Consider the following 21,958-nt stretch of genomic DNA (forward strand, 5'->3'; position numbering starts at 1 on the left):
ATTAACATTTGCAAGTGAATTAAATGTTAGAGCCGTGTCCGTATGTCAATGTGTGGGAAATAAACTAATGGGTTAATCCAACATATGCTTTTAGTACGATTAGAAAATTCAATTTTAATTTTGTTTGAGTGTGCAACCCAATGATACTAAACTTAATAAATCGAACCGAAGAGCTTACAACGCAAAACAACAAATAAACATTCTATCTTAACGTCTCAAACATATTAGATTTTTATATAATAAGCATTTAGTAAACTTAATGCATTGTGAACTTAAGCCAAGTTATTAATGCTATTTGCATTTATCTTATTAGAACATAAGTAAATGACGAAATAATTATAATAATTGAAAAATTACACTTGCAATAATATAAAAGGCGTTTCTATAGTCTAAAATAGGCAATTAAAATTTAAAATATAACTTCTGAAAATCTCAATTTAAAACGAAATCAATATTATAAGGGGACTATTTATATAAATATGGAAATATGAGCAACATGGCAATCCACCCAGATGGCTTACCTTCGTCAGCCAAATCTCGGGCCCCAGCACGGCCGAAACCAAATGTATAGCAATGATGGAGAATTGAGCCTCAGTTACATCGATGCGGCCGAAGCGCATCGTTCCAGACACATACGTCTGCCAGTGTGCGCAATAAAACAACGCAATGGCACAAAAGCACTGAAAATAACACATATCGAATTAAAAAATCCATTAAGTAATTCAAGTTAAGCGACTTACCTGAAAGAATAGCCAGTTTGGATAGTGACCCAGTTGACAGGATATGCACGCCGAAAGCGCCACAAATATAGTTGATATGGAATCACGGCCATAATTTTCATTGTTTTATTTACAAACATAATACTACTAATCTTGTCAAGGTGAATATTAGGCATGATTATCCATAAACTGTATCTCTGACCACAAAAGCAATGCATTTGGAGGCAACGGCCGTGGCTGTGGCGATAACAGCATAACAGATTGTCGATCCATGTCCACCTCGGTGCTTTAGAATAAAAATGGTGTACGTGTATTATCATAAAAATATTCCTTGACTCGCTGCTCGCGGGATTCGTGGCGCAATTCTTTACTGCGTTCCACTACGCCGCCACTTTTTGGCAAGAGGACAACATGGACGTTTGAAGGCACATCGCGCAGTAAATCATTATACAAACGCTCCAATACGAATATACACAAAAATATGGTCATATATTTCAAATTTCTAGAGTAAATGCGGTTAAACATACTTCGTTTATTGGCATCCAGACTCTGCAGTGTTACTTCAGCCATTTTCGAGACGACAGCATTGTAAAGCACGTTATTAGCACCAGGGGACTTGTGACCAAAATGATAAACTAGTGGCGCTGTCTTTGTAAATCCTTCCTCAACGCTGGCTGGTCGTTCAATAAGGATAGTGGCAACATTGCCGGAAATGGAGATGGCACCTTGGCCCACATCAAGATCTGCGTAAAGTGGTCGCCTGCCTACGCGTACTGCATAGTTTAACAGAATGCGGCACAGTGTGCTCTTTCCAACGTCCATAGGCCCTACGATCAATACAACAGGGCCGCGCTTGTCCCGTTCTTCGGCTTCGATGCGAAACTGCTCCAATGCTGCATGGCAGTTTATATATTGTACCATTGGTGTCTCTTTTGAGATATAGCACACATCCATTTTGCCTGACACGTGCAGCACGCAGCCTTGGTAGGTAAGCCACTTTGGCGCCAACACCGAACTCATATTTCTTTTTTTTCACCAGTTCGGTGCCAAAAAGCTCTGCAAAACCTGTGACGAGCTGAAATACGATTTAGAAATGTTACCCACGCCGAGTACAAAACTATTACAGCATACCGTAACAAGAACCTTGGCATCTTTCAAAACGTAGCTCGGAGTCTGCTTCCAAGACATATTCCCTGCTATGAGAATTATCTTCGGACATATCTGCTTTTAAATGAATGTATCAAAAAGTAAACAGTGGAGGCACGCATACAAATTAACCAGATATTTCAATGAGACCGTTTCATCAAAATACTAAAATACTGCTCTTCTGGAATACAGACTTTAATTCAAATGTAAAATTACAAATAGTTGCGCCAGTTTTGTGCATTTATGTACATGCTATATAATTAAATATTAATATACTATTAAATTTGTATATAGATGTTTATTAATAAGTGTCTATATACCAATTTTTAATTTCATAGTAATTAGTGTTGTAAAATGAATGTTTTCATATGTTAGAGTTTTGCTGAACTATGCTCAAAAAGGCGGGAATTAGATTTTTGTGTATATTACAGCGAACCAAAGGCTATAAGTTCTTAAGTGTAGGCAATTTGTAATTTGAATTCATAATGCGACCACGCACTGTAAAGAGTTCAACTCAGAAAAAAAAGAAATCGGAATCGCATTTAGATAATGATGAGGATTCATATGAGGAAACTGCATTTCGAACACCAGATCGTGAAAACGAAACCGACTACGGATTGGAGTTTACTACAAGCCGTTTGGCTGAAATGAACACATCTCCACGTCGGTGCTCTACGCTACGCAAAAACATTCCAAAAGACCATCGTCGTGATCTAGACACATCCGAAGGCGACAGTGATTCAGAGAATCAGCCACCGGCAGTACGACAAACACCCCGAAAGCTGCCGCTAAAAACACCCGCAGCGAGTATGAGTAAGAAACATCAGCCGCCACTAACATCAAGACCTGGCTCGAGGCGCAAACAAAATAAACCGGAGCGTCGTATACAAAAATTGAACCGCGAAATTGAACGGTTACAAAAGCATCCAGGCTTTATGATACCGCGTTTACCTTTCGCGCGTTTGGTGCGCGAAATTATGATGAAATATACTTTAACGCCCTTTATGATAACTATGGGTGCCCTGGAGGCACAGAAATGTACATAACCCAGCGCTTCCAGGATGCCTACTTACTGACCCAGTATCGCGGCCGTGTCACGTTAGAGGTGCGCGACATGGCGTTGGTGGCATATTTCTGCAAATCCTATGGTAATCTTTGAGATACATCGTTTATAATTTCACATATGTGTAACAATCATAATCATAATCATAGGTAATAAGTAAATAAAATATGCGAACTTTTAAAAAGTCACTACTTTTGTGTTGAGGTTCTAATTTGACGTGTTGTTCTGTTGTTCAGGCTGTAAACAGGTTTTTACCCGATTTGGATTTCCAATTCATTTTTAATGTGAATCGAACATTACCTCTGAACCGAACAATACTCACGAGGTGGGTAGAAAGTTAGCCAACATCAATATGAAGCATGTGAAAGGCTGAATCACGAACCGAATCTCACGGCAGGATGTCACCGACCAATTTGCAGCTCCGGTTCTCAGATTTAATAAATCAAAAAATCCAGTTTTAATAAACAGTTCAAATAGTATTTCACTAATTCCATTCGAATATACATAAACTCATTTTAGTCGTTTTATTTTGGCATTTTACGCATTGTTTATCTGTTCAAACATAAGATAATAGTCAACTCTATTATTTTAAATCGGTGCAAATTTAGGTGTACACTTTAGGTCAAAACCAATCGCTAAATAATAAACAATTTTGCTTTTTGAAATGAGTTACCATTTAGAATGTATATAGGCAATTTACATTCTTTACATATGTTACATACTTCAGAGTTGACATCCTTGCATACATACATACATACATACAATGTAATTATACCTAATTACTCAGTGAGTAAGAAATTAAGCGCTAATATTTCTACATAACATTTTATAGTACGCAAATAACATAAATATATTATGCAGAATCAGGCGCACGCTCAATAAAATTCAAATCATTAAATAAAGGAAATCCTTACAATGAATTTTCATTGACTTGGAGTTAGCCTTAAATTGAGCTTTGAGTACGCCAAAAATGTGATTTTTGGCATTTGATTTATATTTTTATTTGTTTTTGCACTATGAAACATCTAGCACAGCATAAAAACTGTATATATTACAATTTACAGAATTATATAAAATATATTTATACTTGTAATATATGCATATAATTGATATAGGTCTGCCTCCAGCTTTTTTTTTGTTACAACATTTATAAATTAATTATGCTATAATTTGTTATGCTTTAACATTTCGACGGTAAATTTAGTTGGGTTGAGTTTAAAATTTGTTTAGCTTGCGCTAATACCGTAAATATTTGAAAAATATGTGAATTTTAATGAAACCGGAGCGAACATTGATTTAGTGCGCTTTGCTTTTTGACTTTCTATGTGATGTGCCACCATTTTTATCAGCTCCAACGTTGCTCTGGCTGCCCACCGAAGAGGTGTTTAACACCTTAGGGCCATACGGTATTCTGAATAGATCGATGCGCAGATGCTGGCAAATTTCTAGACAAACCTGCGCACAGTAGCGCAGAAGATCCTGTGTGCCCCAGGCTAGCGTAAACCAAAGCAGCCAAATCTCTGGTACAATACAGTTAAAGTACTGATTCAGGAACAATAAAGCAGGACCCAGCAGCGACCAGTCCAGATACTCCATCTCCGCTTTGGTCATGTGCGCTATCTATATCGCAAGAGGAACACATTAATAGGATTTAAATTAAATGGGTTTGGTTAAAAGCATATGTAATCAACCTTATATTTTTATGCTAATGTGCTAATTAGATATTGAGCAAAAGTTAATTAAACGAAATAGCATATATATTTATATAGTATATATATATATCTTATAGTCTCTATGATTTTAAAGAGACACACAGAATATTGAAACGGCTAGCCTGTCCATCTAGAATGTATATATAGCCTTTTATCATTACACAATAAACATCGTTACAATATCTATGTCTTCGGCACGCGACATAAAGATTACGCATTTGCAGATATACAATTTGCAGTTCCTATGGCAGCTATATGATAAGTGGTTCGATCCGCCCGATTCGAACGTATGGACTGCCTGCAACTGCCGTTGCAAAACGATAAGAAATAGCTTCAAAATTGACGGACAGACAGACATAAATGGCTACCATATTTGGCTACTTATAAATATGTATACACTATGGGGTTGAAGATGTCTTCATCTATAGATTACACATTTCATAACATAATATAAAATATAAAAAATGATTGTTTTTAGATTAAGATAAATTTACCACCAGCTTGTTGGTAATTTTGGCAGCCACCATTCCAAAAGCCAGAATAAAAACTGAAGCGTGCTCCGTAAAAATATTTTCCGGCGACTTTTGCGCTATCATCAGCGCGGGCAGCACTACAAGTGTCAGCGGTATACTAGGCGATAGAACACTGGTTCCCTTTGTATAGATGATAAATATAAAAAATATATTGTTTTATACAAATTTGGTGAATTCTTAACGATTGTGAGATTGCAAATTGTGACCGCTTTGTACGAGCTGCTGCCTTATATATGTGTGCATGGGCTAGCGTTCCAGGGGGCACATTTTGCAAATTCACAGCATTAGGTTGACCAAAAGCAACATTTATTTTGGGCTTTTTGTTTGTTGGGATTTACGTTATTTAATGGTCATTTTAATAATAACATTTTAATAACATGGTCTAGCGCTAATTTGTGGGTGTGAATGTTTGTTAGTAAATGTGAGCGGGTCTTTTGCTGTAGAAGCCAAGCCAACAATAAAGTAACAGTATTTATATAAAAATAAAGAAAGCAAGTCTGAAACCCCAAATGGCAAACAGTTAAAATAACATATGCATATTAAACGTGCATCATTAGGTATAAAAACAATACAACAAGAAACTTAAAAGTATGCAACATTTAGCTTCGGAGTGCCGAAGTTTATATACCCTTGTAGTCGTATGCGCAAATATTGTAATTAATCTGTGGCAAATAACTGAGTTCGAGTATGAGCGCTTTGTAATATACAAAAAAATGATTTTCAAATTAACGTAGTAACTAACAAAAACTTGCAAAAATGCATGATATATTTCTTTTGGAATTTTCATGTAAATGGGTGGTTACAATAGTTTTTGTCGTTTAACCAACCTACACCAATTATAAAAAATTGCGTGAACAGATAACATCCAAAGTAATTGATGAACAGACAATTCCTAACCGGGACTTAATAAGTTTCTGACAATACCACCACCAACAATGCATAACACATTTTGCGACTTCATTATTATACCCTGTACAAGAGCATAAATTACATGACCATTTATATAAATCGAGAAATAATGACAAACACAATCGATATTTTAGCTACTTGTCTAGCGACCAAGCTAATTAGAATGCCTTCGTGTGGTTGTGCCATACAAAAATACAAAATCTTACTGCAACAGATGATCCATTCTTCCCACAGCCCTCGTTTAAAATGGATTTTGAGTAACGTAATGCTAAACTGAAGTCAACTCCACTGGCCATATAAAACGGCAAGCAGCGTGTTTCACACTCAAGATAAGGCATCTGATAAAATTCAAAATTTTTTAATTGTTGTCAACGATTTTAAAAGTTTAAAAGAAGAAAAAAATGCATTAATAGGAATATTAAAACATTTAATTTGATATAGATTTCGATGGAGAGTAATAAAATAAATATTAATGAAAAAAATATTAATACCAAATTTTTATCTAGTAAATAGCCACAAATAATATACGTTTTAAAAGCAGTCTATTATTGCTGATTAAAATTAAAGCTACCAATAAACCTTAGAATAATTGTAAGAAAGCATAACTAGAAAATATTTCAATATTATTTCAATGTGGCTAATATGAATAATTACAAGATTTATTTTTAAATACTTTCTATTAACAATAAACACATATTCCATCGGAAGAATAAAGCAAGTTAAATTACTCAAAAGTTCATGCTGCCAGAGTAATATAATTAAATTTCTTACAGCAATAATCCCAATAAATTTGTCTTACTTTATGCAATACAACAATAAAATTAGTAAACCATATAAACATTTGCAAATGGATTAAATGTTAGAGCCGTGTCCGTATGTCAATGTGTGGGAAATAAACTAATGGGTTAATCCAACAGATGCTTTTAGTACGATTAGAAAATTCAATTTTGATTTAAAACGTTTGTCGCGTTTCGTATATGGATAGCAATGCTTACAGCAACTGATGAGCCGTTTTTGCCACTGCCGCCTTCAATAAACATTTTTAGAAAATTGATTATATTCAACGTATAACCGAAAGTGATAAATACTAATATTGTATAATTCCATGAAACTCCCACGATTGGCATCTATTGTATATGAGAAGAGATCACAGAACAAAACAAAAACAATAACAGTAAACAAAACAGAACAATTTGCATGAAAATTTAAAAAATCGTTAACCTAAATCTTAGAACTTTTGCGGCATAAGAAGTATTAGTGTAAGCTTAAAACAATGGAGGCTTGATTGCCGAGTTCATAACTCGAGGCTTTATAATTCAGTAAAAAACACAATTATTAAAATTATATTCGAACCCCGATAGTTTTTCAGCTATAGTTTTCAAAAAAATGATACCGCAAGCATCACAATATAAAGTGCCAATCTAACTTAATGCTACGTACTCTTTGAGATACATTAAATTAATTAAAGCTAAATCCCTTAGCCAACAGTATATAGATACATACATATAGTTTTAAACTTATGATTCAGGACTTCTACAAATATACAATACAATTGTTGGTCATACAAGTGACAAAGAAAGATCAATTATGCATATCGCATTCTGTTGAATTTAGGCATTCAACAGTATTATTAGAGCATGCCAAGTAGGAGTCAGCAATATTAAAGTTTTGTTATGAGTTAAAGCACGAGGCAAAGAAGCAAGACAGCGGCTTTAAAACTAGGAAACATTAACAAAGGTACAATTTATAAATATGTATATGTGTATAATAAGTATAAATGTAGAAAGTTAAGGCAAGCAATTGGGGTAAAAAGGAAAACAAGGACCCACACCACGTTCCCACGAAATAGCCGCATTGCAATATTAATGTTCAATTTAGATTTTTCGAATTGAGAGCCAAAATAATTTTTGTTGTATGTGTCTTCCTGTTTCTGTTTGTGGTTGAAATAAACATCAGACAGCATACAATATTTTAGGGGTTTTACACGTGAATTATTTCAAAATAATTGGAGCTTCCTGATATCGTTTGCCAAATAAGTGGCATACAAATTTTATAGCATTACTATATACATACATATGTAAGCAAAATCACCGATTTATTTTATAAAATTTAGCTTAGGGAAAAACAATTTAATTGAATCATCTGCCTATCTTCAGAACTCGAAGACTTGTCAAGTCAAACGGCTCTCTTTCACTTTTAGTACAAAACAAACAAATTATAAAATGGTCAAAATCAGTAGCTCATAATATTTGTACGTATAGTAAAAGAAAAACCCCAAAATATTTGTTAGCAGTCATTTATCTGATTTGGTTTTTATGCACATTTTTGTACATATTTGTGTGTATTTTTCAGACTTACAGCAACTGTGGAGCCATTTTTTCCAACACCACCGGCCACAACGACGGAAAATACATAGGTTAAGGAGATTACACCACACACAATGGTCGTTATAGCAGGACCATACCAAAGCTCAATATTGCCAATGCCAATCTGTGTTTGTATATTGGATACGATTGTGTGTATGTGTTAAATATTTGTTGGTTTTTAGTAGATTAGGCATTTTGTATTGTTTTGTTTTGTGGCGCAGTGGCACACATTTGAATGCAACATAAAAGTAAAAGGTATTGAGACAATTACAATGTGGTTTGGAATTATTACCTTTAAGCTATTTATGGGAACAAGAGCTTTTCTTTAAACTCTAGCTAATACAAAGTTAATATTAATGTATGTATTGCAGTCTCATTTAATTTCGTTAAAGTTTGTGAAATGAATTTGTCTTTTTTTGTTTGCAACCCAATGATACTAAACTTAATAAATCGAACCAAAGAGCTTACAACGCAAAACAACAAATAAACATTCTATCTTAACGTCTCAAACATATTAGGTACTTATATAATAAGCATTTAGTAAACTTAATGCATTGTGAACTTAAGCCAAGCTATTGATGCTATTTGCATTTATCTTATTAGAACATAAGTAAATGACGAAATAATTATAATAATTGAAAAATTACACTTGCAATAATATAAAAGGCGTTTCTATAGTCTAAAATAGGCAATTAAAATTTAAAATATAACTTCTGAAAATCTCAATTTAAAACGAAATCAATATTATAAGGGGATTATTTATATAAAGATGGAAATATGAGCAACATGGCAATCCACCCAGATGGCTTACCTTCGTCAGCCAAATCTCGGGCCCCAGCACGGCCGAAACCAAATGTATAGCAATGATGGAGAATTGAGCCTCAGTTACATCGATGCGGCCGAAGCGCATCGTTCCAGACACATACGTCTGCCAGTGTGCGCAATAAAACAACGCAATGGCACAAAAGCACTGAAAATAACACATATCGAATTAAAAAATCCATTAAGTAATTCAAGTTAAGCGACTTACCTGAAAGAATAGCCAGTTTGGATAGTGACCCAGTTGACAGGATATGCACGCCGAAAGCGCCACAAATATAGTTGATATGGAATCACAGCCATGATCAAACAGTTCGCCAAGCGGCGATGACGTGTTGGTACGTCGCGCCTGCTTGCCATCAATCGAGTCTAGACTTTGATAGACGAACAGACCCAGAGCACAGAGGAAGCAGGTCCAACGTGGCGGTGGCTCGACCCCATTTGGACTATAGCTGTAAGAAAAAATATATTTGTAGGTCATATGCACATAGGTATAACGCTCAAAAAATGATTTCAATACGGTTTATTGAAGTAAGCATAACTTTTTTTTTCTAGCTATTTTTGAAGGGCACATTAAGCGCGATTCCTAGAAAATCTAAAGTGCACTGTCTATTTTAAAAGACGCTTAATTTTTAACTTCTAAACAAGAAAAGAATAGCGGGTTTGACATAGACAAGCTAATATTAAGAGAAGCTCTGAAGCAATCAGAAAACTTTTATAGGCTATTTACAAGTCAAATGCAATTGGTCGCAGATCATTCAAAAGCAGTTGAGTCTGAAATAGGGTCGAAGGTGTTGCTAACCAAATAATACGAGGGCTGATCGACAGATCAACTAAGGCACCGCCTTCTTGGAAATTGTGTTATTTTAGGCGGCAAAACAAAAAAAGCTGATAGCCAAAGCAAAACTTTAAGTTTTTTTGAATGGTCAAATGGTATGTCAACATTGCTGAATTCTCAAAAATTGTAAGTTATATTTTAATTGACATTTTACAGCTGCCTTTGCGATTTTTCAATGCAACTTTTAATGTATACACTTTATAAGTCGCATTTACTACACATACTAAAAACATTAGCAACGACTAAATACTGTAGATTGTCATTGTGAATGTATAGATAAAGAACAACTATAGAGAGAGTTTGGTTTTTATTAAGACTTGTTTGATTGTGAATAATAACATTATAATGAATTTTTGAATGTCCAATGTTGGTTGGAATGGGATAGTTAAAAAATAATAAGACTGAAATTCTTAGTCACAAACCAATTTTATAGATTCTCTTTAAAAAGAAATAAAGTTAAAAATTTAATTTTGGGAATATACTTTATAAAAATATAAAGATTGACAAAAATAGGGCTGGGTAGTTTATTTGCAAAATGGGAATCAATTAAAAATGCAAATTTTTATTTAATTCAATCAAAGCACTCATCAATTGCATAAGCAAGAATAATGAAAATATTGTACTTGAAAATAATTTACTCGGGGGTTAATTCAATTGAACTTTTGTGCACATGCGAAGCCAAAAAGTCAGGCAATATCTAAAGCAAGCAGACGGATAGTATTCAACAACAACTAGTCAATGATAAGTACTCCATACTTATTTAATTTGTAATGAACCACCTGATTTATTGAATTCAACGCAGTAAAAAACAAGATATATTAAAAGTAAATGAGCTGCGACCTCGACGATCCGTTGATATCTTATCAGAGTCGAAATTTCGAATGGAACTAACCATGCAAGTTACGGCATAATAAGGTAAAAGCCACGCATTAGGGGAAACGAGTCATCTGTATTTCAGATGATTGTACTTAATGCTAAACTTCCAAATTGAATGTAGAATTGCATACATACTACATATATTATACCACTAACCATATAACATGATTACATGTTCAATGCTTAGTAATCGATTGATTATATGCATGCATAACAAGAAAATTTGTCCTTTGAGTGTATCCACAGCCATCTCATGGACGACAAAAAATTGATTATAATAATCAGACTAAGGGGGATCATTAAGGCACAACTGTATAATACATCTTTAAAACTATTGAATGTATGAAATTCCGTCTATAAACATGTTTGTAGAAATATTTACGATAACGAACGCAACGAAACATATGTGAAAATATGATAGAAAAGAAAAGAAAAGGTTATTTTACTCAGTTGATTGTAAGATTCGTACGAACAAACATACTTACATACACACTTATGCACTTGTACATAATTGATAGAAAGCTTAATAAAAATAATAAGCACTTACCAAATTAATATCAGCGTTGTCACAATGTTGAGTATTAGACCGACAATTGTTATCAGATTAGGTGCCAGCCAAAGTGGCGTTTGGGAGACCAACCAATTCCACCAGGGCTGTAGCAAAGGATCCAGCAGGCTTGCGCTGAAGCACGAGTATTTGTGTTCGCTTAGCTTGCGCAGTTGCTGGGGGCTGAGAATGCGCTGTTCCTTATAGGCAAGTATCGGCATTTTGTTAAGCAGGTGGCAAAGGTGAAACCAACAATTTTGTTTGACTGTGTGACAAGGCGCGTAAATTATCGAAAGAGCATTTGCACACACACACACACTCACACACACACCTGCTTGTTACTTGCAATTTTCACTCGCTTGCATATATGTACTACGTCTGTCTATGAAGCGATTGTGTGTGTGTGTGCCGTGTGTCAAAATTTTTCTTGATAAGTCACATATAACACTCAATCTCAAAGGCTTGACAATGGTCTTCTTTTACACAATACACCGGAATAACTCAGCTTTTTTAATTTCAAAGATTTTTGTATTTTCGTACGTGTTCTTTTTGTTCTCTCTCTCTCTCTATATATATATATATATAGTAAATTATTTTAACTGTCGTCCGCGTAAGAACTCGCCTGACATGCTTTCCGTCGTCGCTACGAGTGCAATGTGACCGTACATCTATACAGAAAATATACTATATTTTCCAAAAAAATACCAAGTAAAATTTATTTGATTATTATGAATTTTATGACACAAACTAAAAAAATTTGATTACTTAAGAAAAAGTGGTTTTGTGTTAAAAATGCAAAATATCGTTTCCGAATTTATTGTTTTTGCTATGCTTCCATCTTTTATCTTTCCATGATATTCTCAGTAACTTTCTATACATTACATTTTAGTTGGCAATACTAAATCTCCGGTTATTTTCGGATACAAAAATAAATATTAGGTTAAGAGGTTTTTTCATACAGTTTTCTTTCGTAATCTTTTAATTTCTAATCACAAAAAATAAATTCTCAACTAGGTCTGCTCTTTATACCCTTGTAGATGGAATGTGCAACGCATAAAAGAAGACGTCTCCGAACCAATAGGTATTTATATTCCTGACCAGCATCAACTGCCGAGTCGATCTACCCATGTCCGCCTGTTTGCACGTCAACAAGTCTCTGCTTTAAAGCTATCATCGGTCGCAAAGTACTAGGTTCAAGTATAAACTTTTTTTTCAAAAGATATTTCGATCAAATTTAAATTCAAACAAATGAAAACGCAAATCAGCTTTTAATTAAATAGATCAGTGCGCACACTAATTATTTCCACAAATATATATATGTATACTTATGAATTTGTAATAGATTTTTAAATCTAACTAATTGAATAATCCGATTCTAACCATTTCACATTTGCCACGCTTAGTTATGTTTACACTAGGCAAAATATTTATCATATAAGCCAGCGGCCGATGGAACTGTGCATGCATAATTATAGCTATTAAATAAATTTTGACAAATTTTTATGAGGCATCTTCGTTTTTCGTTTAATTTTCGTGTATGTTAGGAAATACATATAAAAATATTGTTTTTCGGTGTAATTACTGATATTGGCAACTTCGTATTTATTGTAATGCATAATGTACGTAATGTTAGAAGTGTGCAACTACTTGTCGGTGAATTATTATGACAACAAAAGGCGCTTATGCAAAACAAAAATTAATATATAATAGTATGTTTTCATTTAAAACGCAATGTATATCAATAGCAAATAAGTAATATTTTTTCGAAAGGTTGCAAAAGTTTATAAAATGCCAGCAACTGAATGTCAATCACACAAAAATCTTATATGAGAAAACAAATTTTACATAATTTGATTATAGGCGCATCGTACAATTGAAACTCAGTATAAATGTATGCTTAACATCGCATCGACTGTTAAATATATATATTTATATATTACATATATGTAAATATATTATACTTGACTGTTAATTAGGATAATAATTTTATTTGTCTTCGCTTTGAGACATTTAGGCAAAAGTTGTTGTCATAGTTTTATTATTAAATATTTTTGTCGAATAAGCGGTAGTTTGTGTAGAGTTGTTATTGGTAATTTTTTTTATAATATAGTTAATTATCATAAAATTTTCTCTTTCTCACACACATACACGCACACAAAATAAATAGCACATTTAGAGTGGTGTACGTGGAAAGCTACATGTGATTGGACTTAAATAAAAATATATATATATATATATATATTTGTATATATATCAAAAATTGTTACATTAATAATATAGTGCGATGTATAATATATTCACCATACAAGAGGATTTAGTTGTCAGTTGAATTTTTCTTTTCTTGTAATATTGCATTAATTTAGAATATGGCTGCAAACTGCTTGTCAATGACGTAAAAAATGCATTCGGCTGTTATGCTTACAGTTTATACAATATGTTTCTATATGCAATGCTCATGTCGTATTATTGAACAGTACATATAATAATATGTATTTAAAATTGGTATTTCATAGTATAGGGTGTGAATTATGTTTTATGCTTATGTATGTGTGTGTTGGGGTGAACAATATTATGAATGATATGGCGTCACATAGGTTGCTGGAAAAATGCCTTTCCTATTGCCGATCTCGCCGTTCCACCAATTCTCATCAGAACGATCTGTAACGGTGATGACATCTCCGCGTCTAAAGTCCAATTCACCAGATTCCTGTGGCACAAAATCGTATAGCGCCTGAACGAGCATCTGCAAAGGAACAGCATATTTCGAGATTTGTATTTGTATAAAAACATCTGTTGCATGGCCTTCGTTCAATATAATATACCTCTTCAGGTATCATATCACGTAATTTTACGTCCTGTGATCGCGATACGCTCGCCGTTCGATGATATTCGACCAATTCGTTGAGGGAATTGAACTTGACAACCCAGAGAAAAAATTTGCTCTGTGCGTCCCGTAGTACTTTAAAATGCTGGACCCCATCAGGACATCTGAAAAACCATACAAGAATATTATAGTAATCATTGAGTGATCAATTAACGTTACATACTTGACGGATAAGGAGAAATCGCCGGGACTAGATTCGCTGATGCGTATCAAAAAGGCGCCTTCATGTTTATTTGACAGCAGCTTCTCCGCATCGGCACGTGTTATGCGTCCATAGTACCAGCTTGAATATATTATTAGATTATTACAACGATACTTTAAAATGTGCAGATTAATTTTCATTGTTACTCACTCGTGATTTTTCATTTCTATATAATTACTGGGTATAAGCCCTTCTTTCCCATCCAACTCGGCGCGGTACCAATTTGAGTCGTCCTCCATATTTAATATCTGCAAATAAAACATGCTTAATTATGGTTTGCAATATAAAAACATTGGGAAAAGTGTTGAATTAAAGGGCGTAAAGCTTTTTAAAAATGGGATGATTACCGTCTCAACAGCGAACTGTGAGTCATATTCCGGAGGCAATGCTAATAAATGAGTAATAGTATTCGTTTACTAATGCATGTAGACTCCGTCGTGTTTCATCTGTTTACCTTCTTCGAACTTTTCTAGCTTAGGTAGTTCATGCAAATATCTAAGCCATGTCAAAAATACAACCTAATCTTTAGCATAAAAAGCACATCTAGAGACGGAAAACTGGCTAAATATAAAATGGCTTTAATTTTTGTTATGTGTGTAATTTACAGATACGCCGGATTCTTTATGGTAAAATGCTAAAAAGATATAAACTCAAATAGGATTCTAAGTTTTCCGTTTATTTTGAGTATATAAAATTTGTGTTTCGTATTGTCACTTTTTTGAGATTATAAAAACTAAATACGTATGCGTTCTGCGGTCAATGGTGTTGTTTTGATTAAATATGTTCAGTTAGCTAGTTGGCAGCAGCAATATTTTCATATGCTCAATCATTGGCGAATTCGCTTTTTCTCAAACAAGCGAAGTATAGTTTGGTTTATTTTTAGGTATTTGTTTTATTTATTAAAACATCACCCAAATTTGTTTCAGAGTATAAACTTGCTTCATGACTGCAGCATTATACGTCATGTTCCTTGGAAAAGATAGTTTTGGACAATGTTTAATTTTCCAAATATTTGTCTCTTTCAAAGAAAATACATAATAATTGATGCCAGATCGATGGTTTATGTATAAACCATATTTGATCATTTTGTGTTATTTACGTTTCCACGCATCATTTTACTAGCTTATTAAAACGTGGAGAAGTGATCTTGGTATCATTGAAGCTTCAATCGAGTTGCCAGCATATTGAAATTACTGATAAGGTGCTCGCTTAGTTGTTTAATCTGGATTGAGTGAAACTGATAAGCCTTTGATAACCAGAAACGGCAGCTGTTTGATAAAGCGTAGTCCAAGTCATTGACATCATCAATCAACATGAACAACCCAAAAGCGACCCTACAAGACTAAAATAAAACACTGGCACGCTTGGTGACTAACCTACGACAAGAGCGGATAGACAGTAAACAATAACAACATGAACGCAGCAGTCCCGCAGCAGCAGCTTACACCGCCTGAAAACTAACTAAAAACCTGAAATTTCGCCTGCCAAAACAAAGAGAACCAATTGCTTAAAGGGGCCCCAGGCATGCCAAGCGCACACCAAGACAATAGTGCAATGGGAAGAAAACCAGATTCTTCATCATAATTTGGGGTCTGGGGCTCTGTCTCCAGCTGAGACGAATATAAGAGTATATACACAAAAAAAAAGAAAAGCGTTTTTGCAGATAATCGCCAATTGTTCTGTGCTCCTTTTGCTCTTCAAAGCTTAACATCACAAACCGACCGGATCTAACAATTCTACTTTACAAATGTGGATAATCAAATATGTATTATTTATTCTAATTTACATTCAATGTATGTTTATTGTTCCCATAGGGTTTCGCACGGATTCAATAGCTGACTAACAACAAAGTTTGTATAAGGAGCGCGGCCGATCCGAAATATAGCTAAGTTAACACATATTGTTGCAAGTATTCTCTGCTGTTACACATACATATGCATTTGCTCTTGCGAGATGCGCTTTTGATCCACTTGCAAACACTCTGGAGTCCTTTGCAACTTATACATCAGACTCTGGAAAGGAATTTGGGTTAACATGGGAACCGACCGCAACTCAGGCAACAAATAATGCAAGCACATATGAATCAAGTTGTATGAAAAAAGTATAAAATGAACTCGACGGCAATAATTGCAGTATATGCTGACAGTCATCTATTAGACTGTAGACCTGTAAGCTGTTACAGAGATGTACAAAATGTAAATCATAGTGAATTTGTTGTACTTTTTCTTACCTTTAGAATTTGAGTTTTACGGAAACTAAGTTCATCATCGGCAGTAGCAGAGAAATCATGTTTGGCAATTGCTTCCATTTTGTAGAGGGTGGTTTGTTTTTAAATTGTTGCGCTTCTAAGTACAATTTGTTTAACTTTTAACTTGAACTTTTAGTTGATTTACTTTTCTTAATCAGCCTTGTTGCTTACACATACATACATATATATATATACTCCCATGCATATATGCAATTGTTGTTGGGTGCTTACTCTCTTAGCTATTTTTATGAAAAATGCTATGATTTACTCGTTTATATTCACATCTGCATTTAAAATCAACACAACGAAACTTATTATATAAACAATAACTCATATATTCGATTGCACGTCTCCAAATTAGTACAATATTTTCAAAGCCATAGACAGCGAGAAAAGTGATTAAAAATACACCGACGACGATGACGGAGCCGCAGCCAGGCCAGCAACAGAGAAACAAACACGAAGTGATAGCGGCACTCGCGACGAAACAACTGAGAATGACGGGCATATACATATGTATTCGTGTGTGAGAAAGATAGAAAGAAAACGAGAGGAATTGAGCTTGCATAGCGTTGCCAGCAGCGTGTACTTTACGGAATACCAATAACACCGCCTTGTTAAATATAAATGATAAGCTAATGATCTACATATATATCGCACAATTTATAAATAATCTTGTGATCATCAGTCGTCAGTGGCATTGTATAAAAATAAAAGTAATTTTGTTGAAAAGCAGGGCGTGTAGTTTCTGCTGGCAATGCCGCTGTGCTCATCGCTTAAGTTGTTGTTGTTTATTTTTTTTAACCCCTCTAGACACACACACTTGCACTCAATTGAAGCCACACACTCATGAAATATTGCGAATTTTTGTTGCTATTTTCTCGTTGTAAATTATTAAAGTAACTCATTAATTTTATTATTGCTGATACAGAACCGCTGTAATTTAAACATATTTTTTTATGATAAAAAAAGTATTACTGGAAAAATTGTAAATGCACACCTTTTTAAACATTTAGTATTTAAGAATGTATTTTTGTTTTTCATTAGAGTGGTCACACCGAATCGCGCAATGTGGCAATATCGTTACCCCAAGCGACCGCTCTAATAGAACTGTAATTGACATTAGAAACTGTAGTTTTTTAATTTTGATACACTTGATTTTTAAAACGTAACTGTAAAAATTTATACGAAAATAAAATTGCAGTGATATTGTCTACAATAAATTGAAAGTCGCAAAAGCATATTCAAGATGCAATCGAGAGTACTAAGTCCGCACAACCATATTGAAATTAACCGGGAACGTCAAAGCGTCGTGCAAACCAATTTAAGCGGCGGACTTTATCAAACCAATCGCATAAAAGATATCAGTCCTACTTCGTCAAAAACATTAAAAGAAAATGAGCTGCAACTGAACAGCCTACCGACGACTGCAGCACAAAACGAGCAAGAAAATGTACTCCCGGCGAATAGAACTTCTGTCAATAAGATAACAAAGCGCCAGGGGCATTACTTGCAACGCTTTCTCGGGTGGAAGGAATGGAAGGAAGCTGAAAGGCAGAAGAAAAAAAAGGAAGAAAAGGAAGCGCAAACAGATTTAAATGCTGAAGTAGATGCGCAGAAAAAAAGACGCTCACTATATGTTTTGGATTCCAAACCAGAGATGACGGCTCCAATATCTTTGCAATTGCCGGCCGCTAAGAAACCCTTGGATTTTGCACCTATGCCCACAGCGACAAAACCTCCTATTACGTCTACATCTGCGGGTACTTCGAAGACTGTGGCAAGTGCTGTTAAGCTTCTAGCTACTGACAGAAATGCTAGAATAAAGCCACAAACAGCTGTACCGAATGGTTCGGCGAAGCCGCCATTAACTGCATCTGATAATCAAGCAGGGAATCTGAAGCAGACGGCGAAGTCTCTGCAAGCAGCCACTGAACCCATAATAAAAAAGGCACAAAAAGGGGTTGACCCAAAACAAAAGCCACCGACGACCCTTGGAGTTAAAAAAATGATGGTAGGGTCCGTTAAAAACGCATCAAGGTCGCCGAAATTGACAACAATCAGAAACAGGGCAAGAGGTGGTGCAGCCCAATGCAAAGCCACAGATAAAAATAGTCTTTCCTCGCAGCTCTCGCAACGCATGAAGTCCAAAAAGCCCGCGTTCCTAAACTGCAAGCAAAAACAAGCAATACTTACCAAACCAAACTTGCTACAAGAAACGTGCGATTTGCAGACCCCCAATACGTCACTTCATGTTGTCAGCAATAAGCATTTATTCAAGGCAATGGCGACATCTACTGAGCGCAAGTCCAATAAAAATAGCGATAATTTATTGGAGACCTACGGAGACATAACCAATATAAGTCCTGTGGCAGTTGGCGATAGGTCCAATGGGATAGTGTCTGTTGCTAAACGACAATTGTTGGCGTCGTCGCCGACACTGAAGGAGTCGGCAGTAGAGGGTAAGTGGGCTTTATGTCGATTTCAAAAATATTAATAATTGGTAATCATCACTTACTTATTTAATTAAAGAAGACATGAGAAAGTTGACGAAGACTCCGACACGCACTGATAAGCATCAAAAACGTCGCTCAATGAATGATGTTGAATCTAAAGCAGAGATGCCGGTTTGTAATTCAACGAAAAACAAAAAACTTCCAGATATTCCCAAGGTAACAACGGGTCCAATATCTATGCAAATGCCGGCTGCAAAAAAAACTTTGGATAATGCTGCTACTAGTGCAGTTAAGTCCAAAGCTAAGCACATACCTTTTCAAGTGGCCACAACGAAAAAACCTTCGTCTTTTGTTGCGTCCACTGCTGGAGTTAAATCAAAGCCTGCGGCAAAGTCAGTTAAGCCTTTCACTATTGGCCGAAATCTTCAAAATGTTGAAATGAAGCAACAATCGAGGTCACAGCAAGCATCTACTGAGCCTATGATAAAAAAGACACAAATAGAGGCCGAACCTAAACGACAGCCACCAACAACCCTAGCAGCTAAACAAAATATGGTGGGGTCTGCTAAAAACGCACCAAGGCCGCAAAATTTGATGACACAGCCATTCGAATTACCTGCAACAAGCAGAAACAGAGGAGGAGGTGGTGCAGCCCAATGCAAAACCAAATCCAAAAACAGTATTTCTTCACAGCTTTCGACACGCATGAAGTCCAAAAAGCCGGCGCTCCTGAACTGCAAGCAAAGACAAGCAATATTTACCAAGCTGAACCTGCTGCAAGCAAATTGCGATTTGCAGAGCCCCGATACGTCACTTTATATTGTCAGCAATAAACATTTATTAAAGGCAGCGGCGACATCTACTGAATGCAATTCCAATAAAAATAGCGACAATTTGTTGAAGACCCACGGAAAGACGACCAACATAAGTCCTGTGGCAGTAAGCAATGAGTCCAAAGAAACAGTGTCTGTTGCTGAAAGACTGTTGACAGGGTCACCGACACTAAAGGATTCGCAACAGACGTTGCCGGCAGTAGAGGGTAAGTGGGCTTTTTTCGATTTCATACATTTTAATAATGGCAATTATCGTACTTATATAATTTTAGCTGACGTGACGATGTTGGCGAAGTCCCCGATACGTACACAACCAAGACAATCAATTTACCTAAGTCCTTTTGTGACCGTGTCACGTGGAAAAGAGAGCACTCGAATGCAGCGTGACAATTCCAACAATACTCTCATACAGAGTCCAAGTGAGAAAAAACCAGAAACGCCCGTTGCTTTGCGTAGCACACTAAGCTCTGTACAATACTTCCGAATGCAACTGGATAATGAAATTAGGCGCCTCCATTCGCTTTGTGCTGAATGGCACTTATATAACAACCAAAATGAAGCGCGACTTTTGGAGAATGGGGCAAAGGACATGATAGATGCGGCTATTGGACAAACAAAGCTGCTTACCAGCAAGAAACTAATGCAGTTTAAGAGTCTAATTGATCGCTGTGAAGCAGGTGCTACCGGCATTGGTTTGCCTCCCAATGATGGCAGTGAGGCTTCTAAACCTGTGTTCGTCGAAGATTTAGAGGGTTGGTGGGATATGTTGCGTTTACAGAGCGAAAATGTAGACAAACGGTTTGATCGTTTGCTGCACCTGAAAGCCAACGATTGGCAGGATCCAGATGCGGAGGCAGTGCCCAAAACCAAGTCAAAAGTGGGTCTTAAAACAAAACGGAAACAAACCGCTAAACCAAGCAGCGAATTAAAAAGCTTTTTGCGAAAGGCTTATGCAGCCAAGCGAATAAATCAGGTATCTGGCGAAATCAGCGAGAAAAGCAGCCAGCCAAACGTTACTCCGAAGCGTCAGTCTCAGCATCGTTTTATTGTGGTTCGCGACCGCAAATCCTTCTCGCCGGCACGAACCGTGCTTCGTGTATCACGTGACACCGATAATCGTCCATCTATTGGTGGTAATAGTTTATTGAAATCTGCGATTATGGGCGCAGCGGAGCAAGTATCTCGTCAGCAGTTGACGCCACGTTCTGAGCAGCCCATGTCCATTTTAAAAACGCCTGGAACCAAAAAACGTGAGCCTGGTGCCCACGGTGTTATATTTAGCGCCAAGAAAAAAGTGCGTCGTTTTCAGTTCACCTTCGACGAAGGCAATATAAGTGGAGAAGAGGTTGTCATTGGCAACAAGACGGAAGACTGTGAAGAGGACATGACCCCAGAAAGACCCTCGCTTCAAAACGGTCAGCTAGAGAATTCCGTAAATGCAGCAACTGAGGAAGGAGATGGGAATGCGTCAAGGGCATATTCACTTCGCAATCGTATTATTAGATTAAGACCATCATCGGAGTTTATGTAGAATTTCAAATGGTCGAACTATTTTTTTTAAATTGTTTCTAAAAACTTTATTCTTATGTTTTGAAATTGTTTTTGCGCCCATCATCTAGAATTCTAAAATGGTAGTTTATTGTATTTTAGTGTTAATTATGTTTGAATAGTCTTAAATGTATTTACTCAATTTATTAATAAAATATAAAAAAAAAGAATCTAACTTAATATCCATCGGCTTTACTATATAAGCTCACCCTAAATAATAAGAGACTGTTTTAATCAAGGATATCAGACTCTTAGATAC

General features: G+C 35.7%; 3 protein-coding genes, 1 long non-coding RNA gene and 2 pseudogenes across 10 annotated transcripts; 3 read left to right on the forward strand and 3 right to left on the reverse strand.

Moving 5' to 3' along the window:
- Positions 1 to 745: 745 nt before the first annotated feature.
- Positions 746 to 3,248, reverse strand: LOC115760464 (annotated as a pseudogene).
- LOC115760470 lies at positions 2,230 to 3,222 on the forward strand (annotated as a pseudogene).
- Positions 3,249 to 3,444: 196 nt separating the features above from the next.
- Positions 3,445 to 12,177, reverse strand: LOC115760457 (cholinephosphotransferase 1-like). Of its 4 annotated transcripts, XM_030701776.1 has the most exons (7): positions 11,529 to 12,177; positions 9,479 to 9,719; positions 9,260 to 9,418; positions 7,078 to 7,209; positions 6,289 to 6,420; positions 5,135 to 5,293; positions 3,445 to 4,548 (listed from the first exon to the last, which is right to left on the reverse strand). In XM_030701776.1, exons 1-7 carry the CDS (start codon positions 11,747 to 11,749, stop codon positions 4,225 to 4,227), a joined length of 1,368 nt encoding a protein of 455 aa, XP_030557636.1. In that variant the 5' UTR covers positions 11,750 to 12,177; the 3' UTR covers positions 3,445 to 4,224. The 4 variants fall into 4 exon arrangements, with proteins under 4 accessions (XP_030557636.1, XP_030557639.1, XP_030557638.1 ...); XM_030701779.1 differs by lacking the exon at positions 6,289 to 6,420 and having other exon boundaries at positions 11,529 to 12,176; XM_030701778.1 differs by lacking the exons at positions 6,289 to 6,420; positions 7,078 to 7,209 and adding an exon at positions 8,441 to 8,572 and having other exon boundaries at positions 11,529 to 12,176.
- Positions 12,178 to 12,553: 376 nt separating this feature from the next.
- On the forward strand, positions 12,554 to 17,301 carry LOC115760474. Of its 3 annotated transcripts, none has more exons than XR_004017662.1 (3): positions 12,554 to 12,609; positions 16,429 to 16,809; positions 17,224 to 17,301. It is a non-coding gene; the product is annotated as an uncharacterized LOC115760474 (long non-coding RNA). The 3 variants fall into 3 exon arrangements; XR_004017661.1 differs by lacking the exon at positions 12,554 to 12,609 and adding an exon at positions 14,965 to 15,497; XR_004017663.1 differs by lacking the exons at positions 12,554 to 12,609; positions 16,429 to 16,809; positions 17,224 to 17,301 and adding exons at positions 14,965 to 15,497; positions 15,737 to 15,815; positions 15,874 to 16,245.
- Positions 13,107 to 17,228, reverse strand: LOC115760471 (protein enhancer of sevenless 2B). The gene is made up of 5 exons (XM_030701800.1): positions 16,845 to 17,228; positions 14,765 to 14,862; positions 14,576 to 14,695; positions 14,351 to 14,516; positions 13,107 to 14,271 (listed from the first exon to the last, which is right to left on the reverse strand). Exons 1-5 carry the CDS (start codon positions 16,920 to 16,922, stop codon positions 14,098 to 14,100), a joined length of 636 nt encoding a protein of 211 aa, XP_030557660.1. The 5' UTR covers positions 16,923 to 17,228; the 3' UTR covers positions 13,107 to 14,097.
- A 639-nt stretch (positions 17,302 to 17,940) lies between the features above and the next one.
- On the forward strand, positions 17,941 to 21,815 carry LOC115760449 (guanylate kinase-associated protein mars-like). 2 transcript variants are annotated; one of them, XM_030701762.1, is made up of 3 exons: positions 17,941 to 19,324; positions 19,395 to 20,357; positions 20,424 to 21,815. In XM_030701762.1, the coding sequence occupies exons 1-3, from the start codon at positions 18,112 to 18,114 to the stop codon at positions 21,680 to 21,682; spliced, it is 3,435 nt and encodes a 1,144-aa protein (XP_030557622.1). In that variant the 5' UTR covers positions 17,941 to 18,111; the 3' UTR covers positions 21,683 to 21,815. The 2 variants fall into 2 exon arrangements, with proteins under 2 accessions (XP_030557622.1, XP_030557623.1); XM_030701763.1 differs by having other exon boundaries at positions 19,398 to 20,357.
- Positions 21,816 to 21,958: the final 143 nt, after the last annotated feature.

Source organism: Drosophila novamexicana, unplaced genomic scaffold (genome assembly GCF_003285875.2).
Source record: "Drosophila novamexicana strain 15010-1031.04,08,12 unplaced genomic scaffold, DnovRS2.1 tig00000458-arrow-arrow-pilon, whole genome shotgun sequence".
Taxonomy (NCBI): Eukaryota; Metazoa; Arthropoda; class Insecta; order Diptera; family Drosophilidae; genus Drosophila; species Drosophila novamexicana.

Excerpts from the sequence above, each read along its gene's own strand:
- LOC115760471 (XM_030701800.1), bottom strand. The coding sequence starts at position 16,922 with ATGGAAGCAATTGCCAAACATGATTTCTCTGCTACTGCCGATGATGAA. Across the intron at positions 14,517-14,575 it reads GATTTCTCCTTATCCGTCAA|ATGTCCTGATGGGGTCCAGC; the intron begins GTATGTAACGTT and ends ATGGTTTTTCAG. Across the intron at positions 14,272-14,350 it reads GTGATATGATACCTGAAGAG|ATGCTCGTTCAGGCGCTATA; the intron begins GTATATTATATT and ends GTTCCTTTGCAG.
- LOC115760457 (XM_030701776.1), bottom strand. The coding sequence starts at position 11,749 with ATGCCGATACTTGCCTATAAGGAACAGCGCATTCTCAGCCCCCAGCAA. Across the intron at positions 9,419-9,478 it reads CAAACTGGCTATTCTTTCAG|TGCTTTTGTGCCATTGCGTT; the intron begins GTAAGTCGCTTA and ends TGTTATTTTCAG. Across the intron at positions 5,294-6,288 it reads AGAATGGATCATCTGTTGCA|GGAACCAGTGTTCTATCGCC; the intron begins GTAAGATTTTGT and ends ATCTATACAAAG.
- LOC115760449 (XM_030701762.1), top strand. The coding sequence starts at position 18,112 with ATGCAATCGAGAGTACTAAGTCCGCACAACCATATTGAAATTAACCGG. Across the intron at positions 19,325-19,394 it reads GAAGGAGTCGGCAGTAGAGG|AAGACATGAGAAAGTTGACG; the intron begins GTAAGTGGGCTT and ends ATTTAATTAAAG. Across the intron at positions 20,358-20,423 it reads GACGTTGCCGGCAGTAGAGG|CTGACGTGACGATGTTGGCG; the intron begins GTAAGTGGGCTT and ends ATATAATTTTAG.